This window comes from Leucopleurus acutus (genome assembly GCF_964270905.1).
Source record: "Leucopleurus acutus genome assembly, chromosome: 7".
NCBI classification, from domain to species: domain Eukaryota; kingdom Metazoa; phylum Chordata; class Mammalia; order Artiodactyla; family Delphinidae; genus Leucopleurus; species Leucopleurus acutus.
In genome coordinates, this window is record NC_139150.1 from 51,189,979 (window position 1) to 51,208,933 (window position 18,955).

The window sequence follows — 18,955 nt, forward strand, 5'->3', positions numbered from 1 at the left end:
TCAGGCTCAGCTTCTAGGGAATCTCAACTAAGACAATCACACAGACAATCACTAAGACAATTACCAGTCCAAGAAATGATAGCTATATTATCATCAATGATAATACCATTAGATGCAATACCAGTGCATGTATTATAGATCTAGATACCCTTATTTTGCAGATATGTTGAATTTAAAATCTCCTAACATCCCTGTTTCTGCTAAACTATATAATAATTTCTATATGAGAAATTTACTTTCTACCAAAACCAAAAGTAGAACTCTGAAAAGTGCTCACTTTAGGATTTTCCACTAGTAGAATTCTTCCCCCAAACAATTAAACACGTGAATGATGCTGTGGTCCCGGTTAAACTTGCTGCATTTCACCCCTTCCAGGAAGTCTTGGTGGATATCCTTTCCCAGATGTGCTGCTAAAACTATGGTTTAGATTGGATTTGGGGATTCCAGTTTTCTAATATCTTAGTAGCAATGGTTCTCAATGAGGGTAATTAATGTTTCTGTTTTTAATTGTCTCAATGACTGGCGTGGGCTACTGCATTTCACACCCTGCAATGCATGGGGCATCACATACAATGAAGGATCATCCCCAATTCAACATTCAGCACAACTATCAAATGTCCTGCTGGACATTCAGGGTGGTGAAACACCAGTCTGTAAATATCTAAGCCAAGCCTCTATGCCATCTTACAAATATTTTTGCACTGAATTTTTCAGGAAAACAACTATCATGTAAATATAGGGGAAGTTAAACTTTGTGCTGATTAGAGCTCTACAAGAGTTTTCCCCCAATTTGGAAAATCACATTACTGACAGCAGTGCTGCTTTGTGGTGTTTGAGTCACCCATACAACACATCTGTTGCAGTCTGCTTTTGTAGGTGTTATATTTACAACGATTCTTCCTACAGGTGCAAACAGCTATTTCATTATGTCCTCTGGTGTAGTTGTGTCCAAGCATTTGCATATTTACATACATGCTATTTTAGGTATTATGTTTCTTTTATTTCTCATTTGTATAACAGCTGGGACATTTTATTGACTTCTAAAAACGAGAAAGTTGATGGGTTATAAAGGTGGCATTATAAAACATTCGTTACAGAGAAAGACAGTGTTGGATCTGACAGATTTGAGAACACTTGTGTGAGAGGGAAACGGTACAGATATTTGCTTGTTAGAGTTGCATTCGTTCTCCCATTCAACAAATGTTTAGAAAATATCTCCTGAGAATAAGGCACCAAAGAAGATGCAAAGAGGAATACACAGGAATCCTATCGCTAAAGGAGGCCCTGTCCTCAGCAAAGTCATAGTCTAGTGAGAGAGAGCACATATTTAGCAGGGGAGATAAAAATTTAGACAAGTAATTAGACTGTAACATAGAATATTATAAAAAGCTTCTAAGAGAAATACAAACAACATGCTTTGAAAATTCAGAGAAGGGAGCAGTTACTTCTGGCCAGGTTAGGGAAGGCTCGGTGCAAGTGCTGGCCTTTGAATTGGGCTTCCGTGGGAGTGGATTTATGGGGATGGGGAGTCTGCGTGTAAGAAGTCAAGAGTGGCACAGTGAATTCCACAGCTGGATTGCTCTTTGTCACTGCATAGGCTGATGAGGCTGGCTTGCTTTCCATACTTTCAGAAAGCAAATAGCTAAGCACCTTGACAGCCAGAGCAACAAATGCATGTCATAATAAGCAATTATTGATCAGGGAGACATTTTTATGGTGTTTTGGGAGTAACTGAATTATATGCACTGATGTGTTTGAATTTTAATTGTTTACCAGTTCACTGGGAGTAAAATATGGAGTAATAAAACAGATGATACCCCATTCCTTGATATCCCAGCTCTCCTTGAGCATGACCTTCCTTCAGAATTACCTTAATCACCCAGGATGAAAGACAAAGTCTAAGGGCTTTTATGTGCTGCTCAAAACACTCGTGAAATGTTTCACTGTCACTATGGGTAATACACCAAGAATAAATAGCATGTCAACAAGTTTAATTACTTCAGAGTTTTACTCTCCACCAAGACACCAAACACATTCTTAAGTTATTCTCTCTTTAGTTCATTAAAGAAAATTACAGAGAAAATAATGCTTATAGTATTTACCATCACCCAAAGGATGCCAGTAAACAGCAATACATACAAAATTGTCAAAATATGTGGAAATAGGGGCTTCCCTGGTGGCGCAGGGATTGAGAGTCCGCCTGCCAATGCAGGGGACACGGGTTCATGCCCCGGTCCGGGAAGTTCCCACATGCCGCAAGAGCGGCTGGGCCTGTGAGCCATGGCCGCTGAGCCTGTGCGTCCGGAGCCTGTGCTCCGCAACGGGAGAGGCCACAACAGTGAGAGGCCTGCATACCGCAAAAAAAAATAAAATAAAAATAAAATATGTGGAAATAAGATGAGATAAACAAGCAGCCGTGGCACCGTTCTATTCATTAGATTAACGGTCATTTGCAAAAGGCGTGAAGGGGAAAGTGCTATGATTTTTAGAGCAAGGACACAAAACTTTGTGCTATAGACATGAAAAAGATAAAATGGAATTCATTCAAGGCATCTTCCAGTCTAAGTAACAGAGGCAAACAGTTCAAGTCGGAAAATACAGTTCTCCCAAAAGGAGAACAGTACTTTGTGCTTCTGTGTAGTTTTAATCTTTCCCTACTAAGTTAAAATCTAAAACTTTCCTCTATCCTGCATGAGCGGCACTATTTGTCTGATTTAAAAGTCTCAATTATAGGATCTGAGTGGCACATGTCCTATAGAATTATGAGAGTGGGAGGGAACACAAGTGGCCATTACTCTACTCCTCTGCCCCCTAAGTGGGATTCAAAGCCATTATCACACATAGCAAGGACATAAAAGACTATTCCTAGGTATTATAGAGAAATGTAATATCAGCAAGGAGATAATTGAGGAATAAAAGAGCTAACTAAATCAGTGTTTGACTGTATGGTTATGGATGACAAAGACATGTCCATAGACCAAGGGGGGAAAGCAGAGGTGGGGGGGATGGTGGTGGTGGTGGGATGAATTGGGAGGTTGGGATTGACATATATACACTAATATGTATAAAATAGATAACTAATAAGAACCTGCTGTATAAAAAAAAAAAAAAAGACATCCATAGAAAGCAAAGCGGCTTCATTAAGCATGGTCCTCCAGAGGAAAGTAGTTTTTTCCCCTGTGATGCATTAAAATATATGAGATAGAGTTTGGGGTTCATTCCTCTGACATACTAAGATAAGTGCATTTTCTGAAGTCCTCAGAAAATCTTATTTCACTTGAAAGGAATATTTTGCATAGGTTGAATTGGAACTAGAATAGCCCTAAGGTATAATTCTTATGATTTTTCAAATCTTATCTTTATTCCATGAATACATACATTTTAGTGCCTAAGATGTGAAATCTATCCTGGACCATTGCATTAAAAGAAATCTTCAACAATACTGAGTTGTACCTTTTTTTATTTTTCCTTTGCTTATAATATCTTATTCATTGGTCTGATTTGGATTATTTGTCCACTGACAGGGACAGTTGGCTTATAATTGAGCCATATTCTCTAATACTGTTTACTAAACATCATTAAGTAGTGGCAGAAATTTACTGAATTATGGCCATAAGCCAAGAAATCTTCTAAGTATTTTACATATGAGAATTTATTTGTTGCATGCAGTAGAACTGATGACCTAGGTATTATTCTAATTCTTATTATCTTGATAAGGAAATTGAGGCACAAAGAAGTAGACTCATTTGCCTTAAGTCACACAGCTTGTAAGCTGTGGAGCCAGGACTTAAATCCATTCACTCCTGCTTCAGTGAGACCACCATCCTATAATAAACCGCAGCGAAGTATCAGCCCTTATGTTGAATGACTATTAAATGTACATACTATCCTAATTAATGCCAGGCATAATCCGAAACTGTCCATTGATTTGGAGGTAATTATAATTCATTCTTTTTAGACTGAAGTTCTGTGAGTTTTGACAAATGCATACAGTTGTGTAACCACTATTACAATCAAGATACAGAATGGTTCCATGCCCCACCCACCCCCCAAATTCCCCCAGGCCTCTTTGTGGTCAACCCCTGTCTCTACCCCCAGACCCTGGCAAGCCACTGATCTCTTTTCTGTCTCTAGAGCTTTTCCTTTTCCAGAATGTCATATCAATGGAATCATGCAGTTATCTTTTTATTTTTTTCCTGGCCTCTTTTACTTAGTATTGAATACTTGCTCTGTGCCACTGTGCATAACCCAACACTTCGCCCCTCCCAAAGAGTTATAAACTGTATCTGGATCATTGCTAGTAGCTCTCCTACATTTCCTGCTTTACCTGTCTTCCATCTGATCTGCCTAATAAATCCTAACCTCATTTCACGTCCCTTTACCAGCTCGCTCAGTGGTTTCCTAATAGTGTGGGAAATCAAACAAAACAGGTGCATGTTTGCGTGGTTGAGTCTGCAGCGTGTTTTCCAGGAGGCCTTTGAGTCATAAAAATGGGGAATACACATGTTGGTTTCTATAGTTATTATTTGACAGCGTATATCTGTTGCCTTTTTTGTGATGGTCTCACTTCTTTCTCCAGTGACAGTGCTAGACATCATATTAAACCCTTTCCATAGCAACACATTTCTTAAAATTGAAGTATAGTTGATTTACAATAGTGTGTTAGCTTCAAGTGCATAGCAAAGTGATTCCGTTATATATGTATATGTGTATATATATATATGTTTTCAGAATATTTTCCATTATAGGTTATTATAAGATATTAAGTATAGTTCCCTGTGCTATACAGTAAATCCTTGTTGCTTATTTGTTTTATTTTATTTTTTTTGAATTTTTGAATTTTTGATTTATTTTTTATACAGCAGGTTCTTATTAGTTATCTATTTTATACACATTAGTGTATATATGTCAATCCCAATGACTATACTACCCAAAGCAATCTGCAGATTCAATGCAATCCCTATCAAATTACCAGTGCAATTTTTACAGAACTAGAACAAAAAAATCTTAAAATTTGTGTGGAGACACTAAAGACCCCGAATAGCTAAAGCAGTCTTGAGGGAAAAAAATGGAGCTGGAGGAATCAGACTCCCTGACTTCAGACTATACCGCAAAGCTACAGTAATCAAGACAATATGGTACTGGCACAAAAACAGAAATATAGATCAATGGAACAGGATAGAAAGCCCGGAGATAAACCCACGCACCTATGGTCAACTAATCTGTGACAAAGGAGGCAAGGATATACAATGGAGAAAAAAGTCTCTTCAATAAGTGGTGCCGGGAAAACTGGACAGCTACATGTAAAAGAATGAAATTATCCCTAACACCATACACAAAAATAAGCTTATCTATTTTATGTGTAGTAGTTTGTATCTGTTAATCCCATACTCCTAATTCATGACCCCCCCCTTTCCGCTTTGGTAACCGTAACTTTGTTTTCTATGTCTGTGAGTCTGTTTCTGTTTTGTATAGATTCATTTGAATTATTTTTTAGAGTCTACATATAAGTGATATATAATATTTGCAACATTTTTTAAACACAAGTTTAATGGCGTGCATGGAGTGGGGACTGAGAATAGCAGCAAAGACTTTCGGTACATAAATCATTTATTTCTATTTTTTCTTAGCCGTGTCCTGCCTTTTTTATTCATTACTAAGAACATTGATTTGGAGATTAAATGTTTTCCTCTATTTTTATCTTCAAACGACCTTTATTCGCTGCGTCTGCCCTTCGCTAGATTTATTCCAGCCTCTTACACTAGGGTCATAGTTTAGCTTCAGCTTGGAGCCAAATGCCCCACAGCTGAAATGGCCGCACCGCTGAAGTGGCATTTTCCCAGGCCACTCCTGCCTTTAATAATGAGCCAGCCAGGAGGCAAGTTTGTATGTCATTACAACAGAGCCTTGTGTTAGGCCTGGTGCATAATTAGATGTGAAGAATTACAAATGGTCCTCTCTTTACAAGATCTTTCAGCACCATGTCTGCACTTAAGCCATTACTTTTATTTTAATCTAATGATTTTGCCTCTCTCTCTCTCCCTCTCCCTCCTTCCACACTCTCTCTTATTTAATAACAACAATGAAAGAAACCAAGGAAGTTCGGAGATTTGCGGCTTTAAAAAGACTGGATCCCGAAAAGATTTTCACAAGACGCTTCAGAAACAGATGTTTGAGTCGGAAACCTTGGAGTGCAGTGAACCCAGCTCTCAGGTATTTCCTATCAACAAACACGGTTGCCAGGTTACTGGACGTTCTTCCATGGCATGCTGTCGATCTTTTTTTAAACTAATAAAAAGGCTAGACTCATAGAATATTGGAATAGGAGGAATTCTACCATTTGAGTCAGTGATATTTTTTTTCAAACTTGTTTGTAGCTATAGACATTAGTGTTCAAATGAAAATAGATAAAAATGGAGGGGCTCTAACTGGGGAGGGGGGGAATTGGGCCCATCCCTATAATGATTCCTGCAGAGACTCAGAGGTGTCCCCAGGCCTAAGGCAGGCTGCAGCATGATTGGAAGCTCCACACTGAGGCAGACTGTCTATCACATACCAACTCTATAACCTCAGACAGGATAAGTCAACTCTCTGGGCTTCAGTTTCCTCTCCTGGAAAACAAGGATGATAAAAGTACCCAACTCATGAAGTTGTTTGAGTATTAAATGCGTTAATGTGTGTAAAGCATTTAAGACAATGCCAGCTCACACTTTGCACCCTATAAAAGTTGGCTACTGCTGCTGCTGCTGTTGTTATTATTATTATTACTATTACAGAGTAGTTACAGTTTAAAAGTCAGTGCTCTATACACCTGTGTTCATAGAGCATTATTCACAGTAGCCAAAAGGTGGAAACAGCCCAGTGTCCATGGGCAGATGAATGGATAAACTAAATGTGGCATATACATACAATGGAATACTATTCAGCCTTAAAAAGGGGGGAAATTCTGACACATACTACAACATGGGGATGAACCTTGAAGACATTATGCTGAGTGAAATAAGCCAGTTACAAAAGAACCAATACTGTATGATTCCATTTATATGAGGTACCTAGAATAGTCAGATTCATAGATATATAAAGGTAAAACGGTGGTTGCCAGGGGCTGGGGAGGGGTGGGAATGAGGAGTTATAGTTTAATGGGTATAGAGTTTCAGTTTTACAGAATGAAAAGAGTTCTGGAGAGTGGTTGCACAACAATGTGAATGTGTGAATGTAATGAACATTACTGAGCTGTACATTAAAAAATGATGAAATGGTAAATTTTATGTGACATATATACTTGACACAATTTTTAAAAGATTCTAAAAACCAGTGCCTCTGGTCCAATCTGTCCATTTTATAGGTAAGAAAAATAAAACAGAGAGGAAGAAATGTGTCCAAGTTTGCACAGGACTTCTTCTAAACCAGTATAGTTTTCAGCTTCCAGGTGCCCTCATAACACAAGCATCTCGCCATGCTGAATACGACTAGACGTTTTAAATAATACCTATTTTTCAGACTACAGTCAGGGTGACTACTTATCTCTGCAGAGGAATCCGCCATCAATTCCAGTGCTGAAGCTGGTGGGCTTACTGAGGAATGGGATATCTGTATGCTGTCCTCTGTGGGAAATTTCAGGGGTTTTTCATTGGTAATTTTGACTGAATTCAGCTTTCATCATGTAGGTGACCAACTAAATTCTTCCTTGTATCAGTCAGACAGAAGAAACACTAGGTATTTCCACAGAAGAAATTTAACATAGGGAAATGGTTAAACACATTTTGGAGGACTGCGAGAACCAAAAAGGAAAATTGAAGTCATACAGAAATTGTAACTACAAGAAACAGCGCGCCACCCTAAGCCTGGGGTCTATGGCAGTGGTTCTCAAACCTAAGCTTCATCAGAACCCCCTGAAGGGCTTGTCGGAACACAGATGGCTGGGCCCCACTCCAGAGTTTCTGATTCACTGGGTCTGGGCTTGAGAATTTGCATTTCTTTTTTTTTTTTTTTCGGTACATGGGCCTCTCACTGTTGTGGCCTCTCCCGCTGCGGAGCACAGGCTCCGGATGCGCAGGCTCAACAGCCATGGCTCATGGGCCCAGCCGCTCTGCGGCATGTGGGATCCTCCCGGACCGGGGCACGAACCCGTGTCCCCTGCATCGGCAGGCGGACTCTCAACCACTGCGCCACCAGGAAAGCCCGAGAATTTGCATTTCTAAATAGCATTTCCCAGGAGTTGCTGATACTGCTGGTCCCAGGACCATGGTTGAGAACCATGGGTCTAGTGGGAGGAGCTTGGAGTTATCAGAACCTAGCAGCTCAGAAGAGGGGCCTCAGAGCTAGGACTCAAATATCTGAGGAGGGGGCGCAGCCTAGTCAGTGGTGTCGTCAGAGGAGAGACCCCACAGGGGCTGGGAGTCTGGACTTAGACCTCCTGGGAGAAGGAATTGCCCAGTTGGTGCTGATACCTCCAAGGAAGGTAAGATGAGGGCTGTTCTGGAAGTGCCAGAGAAACGGAAGACTAGGACCAATGGCCACAACCAAGGTGAGAGAAACTGCAGGCAGAGAGGAAAGGGTCAGTCCCTTCTCCCTCCCCCAGCCATCCAGTCTCCCTGCAGTGCTCCCTGTTGGCAGAACCTAAAGGGAGAAGGAGCAAAGCAGAAATGTGATTTGCTGAGTTGCAGACCCAGCGCCACAGAGCAGAGCAGGAAAGGGTAAATTCTAAAGGTGAGTGTCCAGCGCAGCCGTAAAGCACACTCATTTCTTCAGCACACTAACACAGCACTCAAGTCATCGGCTGGGTTTCAAGTTATACAAGAGAGGTGTGGTTTTAAGCATCAGACTAATACTCATCATGGAGAGAGGCTCAGTCCAGCAACATCCTCCCTTTCGATCATTTGTTTTAAATTTATTTATTTTTGTCTGCGTTGGGTCTTCGTTGCTGCGCACGGGCTTTCTCCATTTGCGGTGAGCGGGAGCTACTCTTCGTTGCGGTGCGCGGGCTTCTCATTGCAGTGGCTTCTCTTGTTGTGGAGCACGGGCTCTAGGCGTGCGGGCTTCAGTAGTTGTGGCACGTGGGCTCAGTAGTTGTGGCTCACGGGCTCTAGAGCGCAGGCTCAGTAGTTGTGGCACACGGGCTTAGTTGCTCCGCGACATGTGGGATCTTCCCGGACCAGGGATCGAACCTGTGTCCCCTGCATTGGCAGGTGGATTCTTAACTGCTGCGCCACCAGGGAAGCCCTTTTCAATCATTTTTATGCACCTTATTGAGTGGAATTGCGAGGCCAAATGCCTGAATTTCATAAGTTAAATATATATATGATGTGAATCCATGATACACATAATATTTCATAAAAATTATATTATATACAATATTGTATAATTTCCTTTTTTATTAACAAGACAATATGCTATGATCATCTTTCTCTTCCAATGGCAGCACATTTTTCTGTTTTTTAATGGCTGCCTAATGTTCCACTGTATGAGAGTTCCAAAATCTCTTAATCTGAAAAGTTTCTTTTTGAGGGGGGCATTTAGGTTGTTTCTATTATTTTGTTATTACAGAGTTCCAGAGGTACTCTTGTCCTCACATCTTTGCTCACTTGTCCAGTTGTGGCCTTAGAATAAATTCTGAAGACAGATAATGACATCAATAGCTATCTATCTATCTCTCTGTCTACATCTTTACATCCTTTTAAAGAGTATTGGGAAATCCAATTCAGTTTCCCAAGCATCTTACAAATTCTAAGATGAACAAAAGTATTAATAATTAAAGTATTACCATTGATTATTGTTAACACATTCAGTTTAGATAAAATTTATGATCTAGGAGAGTAACACTTTTATGAGGTAGACAGATGTCACCAAAAATATGTATAATGGAGATATTGTACAGTAGTATGTCCATGTAATAGTACTTTGAGAATAACATTTTACTGTAAATTTTACAGGTGTTTATAACAGATCCATCTGTTATTCTTACAACATATTCTTGACTATGATTGTATGTTTTTTGCCAAGTCTGTAGTTAGGTATCCATTTCCCAATTTCCAGGACATTTATAGTGGAATGAAGTGGCCACTTTGTGACTGAAATAAGACAGTTTTTTTCAAACACACTGCAGCTGAGTGAATACTGCTGGAATAGCAAACACTCTTTTTTTTTTTTTTTTCCTGGTGTTTATTCCTGTAACTGTTACTACAGTCCTGTAGGAAAGTGTTCCCATGCCCACATCTCTGTCTTCGGAAACATACTATTCAGCTTTGGAGTTTATATAAAATTTAATTTGGAAGGCTTCTCACAGATCGTCTCATTTTCCAGTTTCGAAAGCCAAGCTCTGGAGTTGGGATTAGGATGAGGTCCCTTTATTCCCCAGTCCAGTCTCTGCTTTTTTTAAACACCTTATTCCAGTTCTGTTCTGGTTGAGCACAAGACATGAGTAGGGTTCATAAGAGGTTTGGCTCCCAATCTCCAGAAAAGAACATGCCCCAAACTAACAGCAATACAGAACTGTTTTCAAACTTTTCCTCAAGAACGGGTGTATCTACATCTGATGAGTTAATTACCTGCTTCCAGGCAGGAAGGATACATTTAATTTTAGGATACCCAGTCCAGGAAGCTATGATGTGATTCTTGTCAGAAATTCTTTGAGGTCCAACTCTGCAATCTCACATTGGAGCAGTCTTGAGACATTCCAGACCCTTTAGTTCTCATTTTAGACCCACGATCTCTCTCACCAAGACACGTCTTTTTTCACAGGCAGGCCCCTGCCACTTGAACGTGCTGTGCGATGTATCTGGGAAAGGCCCCATCACTGCCTGTGACTTTGACCTCCGCAGCCTGCAGCCTGATTTGCGGCTGAAAAACCTCGTGCAACAAGTGAGTGCCGAGGACTTTGAGAAGCAGAATGAGGAGGCCCGGAGGACCAATCGGCAGGCCGAGCTCTTTGCCCTTTACCCATCAGTGGATGAGGTGGGTGTGACCATCTTTATGCTGGAGAATTTCAGTGAAGACACAGGGAGCCTCCAGGAAAATATTATTGTTTGTCATTACTGTACAGTAATGTCAGGATGCTTACTTCTGTGATTTCTGGGCTGTTCTTTCCACTAAGGCAAGCCTGTGTAACAGCAGAGCAAATTATTGATCAATCATACAGACGAGGTTCCTTAATAACAAATAGGATTTTCATAGCGCTTTACAAAACACTTTCACTGATACTGTCTCATTTAATCCTCAAAACATTCCAAGGGTCTACATGCAGTCAGCCCACTCAGCCAGTCAAACCCTTGAGTTACTTGAAGGTGTGTTTTGCGGCTAATCTATCAATACATGTATTACTTACTCTTTGATGCTCGTTAGTGCTTTGTTAAGATTTTCTGGTTTTTGTTGGATGGTCTCTGTGAACAACCAGAGAGACCTGCTTTGAAAACATTCCAGTCGAAAATAATCATAGCCGTGGTCCCAGTGGATAGAACACCCCGATCTTGATTGTCTACTCTGTATAGTGGAGCTGACCTGAAACAACTCGATTTAGGCTTTGCCTGTGGTCGCTCCTGGGGGCACTTTGGATGGGATGGCAGATGACCGTTATTCAGGCCTGTTCAGGCTCCTTTATAAGAGGCTCATAGTCTCCCGTTCTGCATGTCAGAATATCTTCATTTCTGCGTCTTGCCAGAAACGGATTGCCACAATATATCTTTGCTGTCCAAATTTTATTAAAAGCTGAGTTGCGAGAAATAAGATTTAGGGAAATTTTGCATAAAAGATATGCCATCCTTCCATGCCTCTGTGTATTTGAAATGAGATCTTAGGATCAATCAAAACCATCAGGGAGCCTCATTCTCACACCTTGTGACTCCCCCACCCCTGTGAATTGTTTGCTTATCTGCCCTTCGATGAGCTTACTAGTGGTCAGCAAAAAGAGACAATAAGGGAAACAGCAGTTACTTGGTATGATATGTCCACTGTGCAAATATTATTGAGGATATTGACCTACTCATCATGCAGCACCTGCCTCAAAGAGGATCTAAAAAAAATGGTCCCTCAAGCCTTCAGACAAAGAAGAATTATGCTCCCACTGAGAAAACGTGTATGCTTAGAGATTGTCACATCTTGTAATCAGCTCCACAGAATTCGTTACTTGGAGTCAAATTTCTGTTCACCTCTACTAAATCTGGTGGCTTACTTATTGGTGTCCTGAATTTACTTCAGCTTTCTTTTTTTCTCATCCTTATTTTCCAACCAACTTGGTTTTCTCGTCTATTTGTTTTATGTGCAATGGCCTCAGATCCTTTTTTTTAATTGTCAGGGGCCTCGAATCCTCTTCTGAATGAGGCAGATTAAAAATAAATATGAATTATGTGGGCAGTGTTATCATCTCCATATTCAGATTACAAAGTAAGAATCAGAGAGGTTAAATAACTTGTTCAAGATACAGCAGGTAAATTGAATTATAGAATGGGGAATCCAAACCCATAAATAACCGTTTATGGCTACCTGGTATATTAGCACACCTAATGGAAATCCAAAGATGACATAAACAATCACATCTTGTAACTTTTCAGTTTCCATCTACAGCTTTAAAACTTCTTACCAAATTTGTCAAGAAATATTATATCTGACTGATATGACCTTCACTTGCGTTCTTCTTCCTCCCAATTCCATGATGGAGGTGCCAAAAGGTAATAAAGATCCCAAATGGACACCAGTAGAGAGAAAACAGTTAAAGGGTGAGGAGAAGGCTTCCAGTGAGACATCAGCTCATTAAAGTCTCCTTCATGAGATTAAATGGGAGGATATCCAGGCTTGATTACAAGGATGAATCATAGACTATTTTGAAGGAATTTTGTTTTATGGTCTTTAAACAATGCAGAAACTCAATTGAGACTAAAAGTTATGATCTAGCAGATGTCCTAATGGGGCCTGCCATACTAAGTGGAGAGGAATGCTTTGTGATTAGTGTATAGGTTATTTGGAAATTGCTAAGTCTAAAATGTTAGAGGGCTTCTCTACCAGCCCTTTAATGTGTTGGAGTTGCACACACAGAAATTGCATCTGTTCTTGTAACTTGTACTTTCTTCAGAGAAAGTCCTGTAGAAAAAAGGGTAACTTTCTGGCCTACCATGAAATGATTACAAGTGCTGAATTTTTTGACACCACATTAGTGAAATTATTTTATATTATTACTACTTTATTTCCCGATGAAAAAAAGTTGGAAGAGAGGTGAACTCTTACATCCAAATTATGACTGAGTATACAGGGGAGGCAAAAGTAGAATTCAGCCACCAAGCTTCCATGAGGTGAGTTTTTTCCCTGATTCACTCTGATTCTGTAAAAGGCATCCTGTGTGTTGATCAATAAGAAGGGTGCCACTATACTCCAAGTCGTAGAGGAGTTTGCATTGGACTCTTTTGGTTGCAAGTAATGGGACCCAAGTAAAAACCAATTTTGGAAAAAAGGTAGGGACTTATTGGCTCACATAATGAAATCACAAGTAGGCAGATGTAGAGTTGGCCTCAGGATCCTTGGGTCAGCTGATGGAAGAGCAACATCTCTCATATTATCCCTTTCTCTCTTACGATCTCTCGCGCTCTCTCTCGCTCTCGCTCTCTCTCTCTCTCTCTCTCTCTCTCTCTCTCGCTCTCAGATCTCTCTCTCTGCCTTTCTCGCTCTCTCTCTTTCTCCCTCTCTCGTTGTAAATATCTATCTGTTTCCTCCCAGGAAGAGGAAAACAACAGGTATCCAGTACAACTTCACATTTCCTCTTCTGCTTTATTGGCAATTCATTCTCATTTCAGATAACTGTAAAGGTGCAAGAAATTCATATGGATTAGAGTTAGGAAACATATGAATATGTAGACTTTGTTTGGAACCTGAATTCACAAAGTAACTGTAAAAAAAACTGAGGCAGCTGGGGAAGTTTGGAACTGACTACGTATTTCGTGACAATAGGAAATTATTTTTAATTTTTAAAAAGTAATAATAGTATTATGGTACGTGTTTTTAAAAAGTCCTTATCTTTTAGAGATCTGTACTGAAATATTCACAGATGAAAATATATGATATGTGGGGCCTTGCTTCTAAGCTTCCAACACTGAATGGGGTAGTAAGGTAGTAAGAGTATAGATGAAACCAAGTTGCCCATGAGTCGAAATTGTTAAAGCTAGGTGATAGGTAAATGTGGTTTGTTACATTCTTCTCTCTACCTTTGTATATGTTTACAATTTTCCAAGTGAAAAGCTTTTTAAAAAGGATCCCAAAGTTCTGAATCCAGACCAAAGTGGGTCTTGGAAACCCAGGAATGTCTTTACGGTGAGGTTGTTTTCCAATAAGGGGCCCCTTCCCTTTCAGATGTGTCTGTTCTGATCACCCTGAAAATTCTGTTCTGATGCCTACACTGAGCTGAAGTCTCTCAACTTCAGCTCAGTGTAGGCATCAGAACAGAATTTAAAAATTCTTCTGGTTGTTGTGGGGTATTTGGGATATCATTTATAGCCCAGGAAAATACAATTAGACATGGCTCTATTCGTTGTACCCTTGTGAGCTGCAGACCACTCCTCAGAGTTTGTATAGCTTACTACAAGAGCAAGAATTAAAGTTCTCAGGGAAACTGGCACTGTTGATCTTTGCATGCATGACTATACTTAAGATACTGTGATAGTTCACATATGAATTTTAAAAGTTACAACAGGAACTTGATACTTCCCTTTAAGTCCCTTGGTCCCTATGTAGTAAAATAGACAGACGTATCTCTTAAATTTATCATGACTAAGCTTCTCTATACTTAGAACTTTAGCAGTTCTAGCTGGACATGTCTATTTAGAACCTACAAATTCAACCCCAAATCTCTGTCATCTGTTTAAGAAAACAGTAAACCGAGAAAGACACTGTATTATAGTTTTAATGGTTTATAGCCTCAGGTGAACTGTTCTGACTCAGATCTCAAATCTGAAACTCACATATTTACTAGTAAAGCCTTTGGCAGGAGAAATATTCTGTGTCCTTAGAACCGGCCAAAAAAAAAAGTCAACAATAGGTGTAAGATTTTGCATTGCCATCTGGTGGATGTTACTAAGCCATATCCATGTTCACATTTCCTTCCTTCCTCCCTCGGTCTCTTTGTCTTAAATGCTTGGCTTTCTGAAAGCAGAAAATGTTTGCTGTAAATGCTGACTTTGAAGCATAGGGGTTGGATAATAATCTGTCTTGTAAAAGTCAATGTGTTATTCTGCAATTAGAAATAAAGCAAATGCAAGCTGTCTTGCATGGTGCCTAGCAGCCTTCCCTTCCCCGAGTTAACTTCAACTGGAACTCTTCATGGGAATTCACTACTGATTTCTTTTACAATGTGATTAACAATAGGAGGATGCTGTGGAAATACGTCCGGTACCAGACTGTCCTAAGGAACATCTGGGCAACAGAATATTGGTCAAGTTGCTGACCCTGAAGTAAGTATGAGCAGACACTAATCACTACATTGAGGTCTGTCTTGCCTTTCAAATACAGACTGTGTCTTTACCCTCAGAGCTTGAATCGGGGGGGACTCCCAACACACTTTTAACAGTGCCCTGTGAGGTAGTAGAAAGAGCAGAGTTTGAAGTCAGCTAGTCCCAGATTCTAATCCTGCCAAGCCTTTGACAGTCATTCTTCTATGACAGGGAAGGCAAAACACTAAGGTTAGGCACGTAGGTAATTAATTGAGTGAAGTGGCCTACATTAAGAAAAATAACAGTAAAAGCCACTGGCGTGCTGGAGTCCGCTCTAACTCCTGAGAGCTGATTGCATACTTCTCTTCCCAACTCTTTATTCACTGAAGTCACGTTGGTAGCTTGAAATTGGCCATGGTGAAATGGTGGAAATATTTACAACACTGAACTCAGAAAATGCTACAAATTAGAGCCTTTTTTTTTTTTTTAGAGGCTTGTTTGTTAAACATTTACCAGCACACCACTGTTAAAACACAATGAAAAATGCAACTAAAATTCAGTCTCAGTGCCAGTGGACAATATAGAGTAGTGGGGACTGCAGCAAACTATCTCAACGGGGCACCCACTACTAGCTAGGGCCAATTCTTGCCATCCAAGTAAACAAGCCCATTTTGGTCAATTGTCTGATGTTTTTTTTAAGAGAAGCTAGAAATCCAGATTTTTCTGCATAATTTCCTGACTTCTTAAATATTTTCTCATTTCCTTCTTAAGTACCACACATTTCAAAAAGAACATGTCTGAAATCTGGATTCATCTCATGGGCCGCATTTGCTTTAAAGCAATTGTTTCCATATTTTTTGATTGTATTTAGAAGTCACCCATCCTCTGCATGTGTGTATTCATTTTGTACTTGTTTATTAAATATTATATATATTATAAAACATACATAAATGAGGCATTTTGAAGGATGCACTCAATAAATAAAAATAAATGATAGTATTTTCTTCCTGCCTGCCAGTGGGTTGTCTTGCCTACCCCCTGGAGTGTTTGCCTGCCTCCCTTTCCTCTTTGCAGACTGCTGCTTTAGAGAATTAGTTCTTCCACTTCTTCCTAGGCTCTTTTGAAGATATTAAGTTGTGAATGCTCTACCGAGGCAAAAGTTCATAAGCATAACATTTTTTCATACCCTATTAGGAAGGTCATCCATCTCTTGACGTCAATTCATGGACCCCTTAGGCAGCACCTGGTTTGCAATTAGAGCCTTTGGATTCTGGATTCAGGACTATGTTTCAGCCCTGGGGACTGCTCTGGGATTTTGAGTTCTTGTAAATGAAGTAGTGAGACCAGATCTCAAAGTTCCCATGTGCCAGAAATTTCTGATTCTGTTGTGGAGCCTCCCGAATTCTCTGCTCAGAACACAAGCCAGCATGACTGCTTACACAGGTGTGGAGATCTCTTGATGTTGTAACACCCTCCTTAAGCCAGTTTTACCAGTAGGATGGGGGGAGGAGTTCGGACGTTTTGTCTTGTACACGGAGATGAGCGGCCAATAAGTGAGCTCTGTATCAAGCAACGGGTACGGAAAGGCAAACTCTAGCCCTTGTGAGCTGACCCGGAAGGGGAAACCTCCTAGCCCTTCAGCAGGAGGACTGAGTGGAAGTGGCTGATCGGTCCCCCTCTGCCTTCATTGTTCAGGAAATCCACCCTATTGTCTGAGGCACTCACCCACCCACCACAGGAAACTCATCCGATACAGCAACTATACCCTTTGGGATTGGAGGAATTCTTCCCTGTGATGCATGACACTAAGTCTCCTTGATGTTTTCCATAAATAAATGGTAGCTCTTCTCACAGGTGGGAACACATGGTCACTAAGATAGTCATGTAATATTATTAAAAAAACAAATTGAGTCACTTGGATTTCTCTTGATGAAAATTGTGAAGTGTAGTTTCTAGTTATTTTTCCCCCAAACTGCCAAAGCAGAAATTAAGTAGAATCGCAGTGTTTGCTCAACGTATACTTGACCTACTCCACCAGTATCTTAAATAGTATTCATACCAACATATGCCTGCAATAGGGGAGATGAACCAAAGAGATCATCCTGTCTTTCACTACTTTAAATAAACTGGATAAAAGAAAGCAAGTTCTTATAGGTAAACCTAGATTGTTTAAATATGAACAGTAAAAATTTAATGATAATGTTAAATTTTATTTGTGGTGAAATATGCATAATGTAAAATTTGCCATCACAACCATTTTGAGTGGTGTTTCAGTGGCATTAAGTACATTCACACTGGTGTACAACTGTCACCACCATCCATCTCCAGAACTCTTTTCACCTTCCCAAATTGGAATTTTGTACCCACTAAACAATAATTCCCATTTCTCTCTCCCACCATTCCCTCATAAAAGTGGAATTATATAACGCGTGTCCTTTTGTGACTGGTTTATTTCACTTATACAGTGTCTTCAACATTTTTCCATATGGTAGGATGTGTCAGAATTTCCTTTCTTTTCAAGACTGAATAATATGCCATTGTATGCATATACCACATTCTATTGATCCATTCATCCCTTGATGGACACCTGAGTTCGCTTCCACCTTTTGGCTACTGTGGATAATGGTGTTCCTTGACATTGTTTATAAAGCATATTCACACACATTATCTTTCACAATGCTTACAACAGTCCTAGGAAATGGGAAGAGCAGATGTCCTTTCATCGTGTTACAGATAAATAAATGCAACTGGGAAAAGTAAGTAACCTGATTAAGATCCCAGAGTTAGCAGGCAGTAGGAGAGGGAACAGAGCCCAGGTCTGTCTGACTCAGTGCCCTCCTTTGCCATCATGCCTTACTGCCTCATTTCCAAAAGTGCCATTTGACCGACTCACTCTTGTCTGTGGTTACCTCTGCCCAAATATTCTTCTTCAAAAGTCCTCTTTTTAGACAAAGCTATCCAGTGATAAGGCCATCCTCTCACATATGCCTTGAAACAAAATTTGACCTAATTTACCTGACTTCTGCCATAACGGTGATCCAGGGCCTGATTACTAGGGCTCTTAGCGGCAGGATCATGGATTGTTAACCTGGGAAATTTGGAAGGTGAACACCTCTGCTCCATGTGCATCCTATAGCGTGTGGCAGGATTATGCTTTGGGGATGCCCTCTCTTCAAACCCACCATTTCTGGGGGAATTGGCAATTAGGGCCGTATTTCCAGCTCTCATTGGATCCACACACCTCGGTGTTTATCAGCAGTGCTCAATCCCCTCCCTCCACCTCAGGTCAGCAGCTGCCCTGGCAGTGGAGTTAGGAAGGGCCAGATATTCACACACATCATAACCTAACCTAAAGAAAAGCAACTGAACTTTTTTTTTTGTACTAGCTGAAAAGCCCCAGCCCTTAAAATTGAATAATAGAGCTTTCTAGTCTAGCAGTAATCTGTAAACTGTAAACAAGACCTTTAGCTAAGACAGAGACTCAATCCTCTGAGAATACAGCAGCTACAATGGTAAGAAGCGCCGTACTGGATCAGACCAAGGATCTG

At 40.3% G+C, this 18,955-nt stretch overlaps 1 protein-coding gene across 4 annotated transcripts in view; it reads left to right on the forward strand.

The window, feature by feature from the left end:
- The window catches only part of DOCK8 (dedicator of cytokinesis 8), a 223,500-nt gene that overhangs the window by 76,777 nt on the left and 127,768 nt on the right, over positions 1–18,955 (forward strand). For all 4 annotated transcript variants that reach the window (XM_082841971.1, XM_082841972.1, XM_082841974.1 and 1 more), the window contains 3 exons: positions 6,090–6,213; positions 10,741–10,953; positions 15,343–15,428. In XM_082841971.1, the coding sequence (XP_082698097.1) occupies positions 6,090–6,213; positions 10,741–10,953; positions 15,343–15,428 (423 nt within the window). The remainder of the gene's footprint in view (positions 1–6,089; positions 6,214–10,740; positions 10,954–15,342; positions 15,429–18,955) is intronic.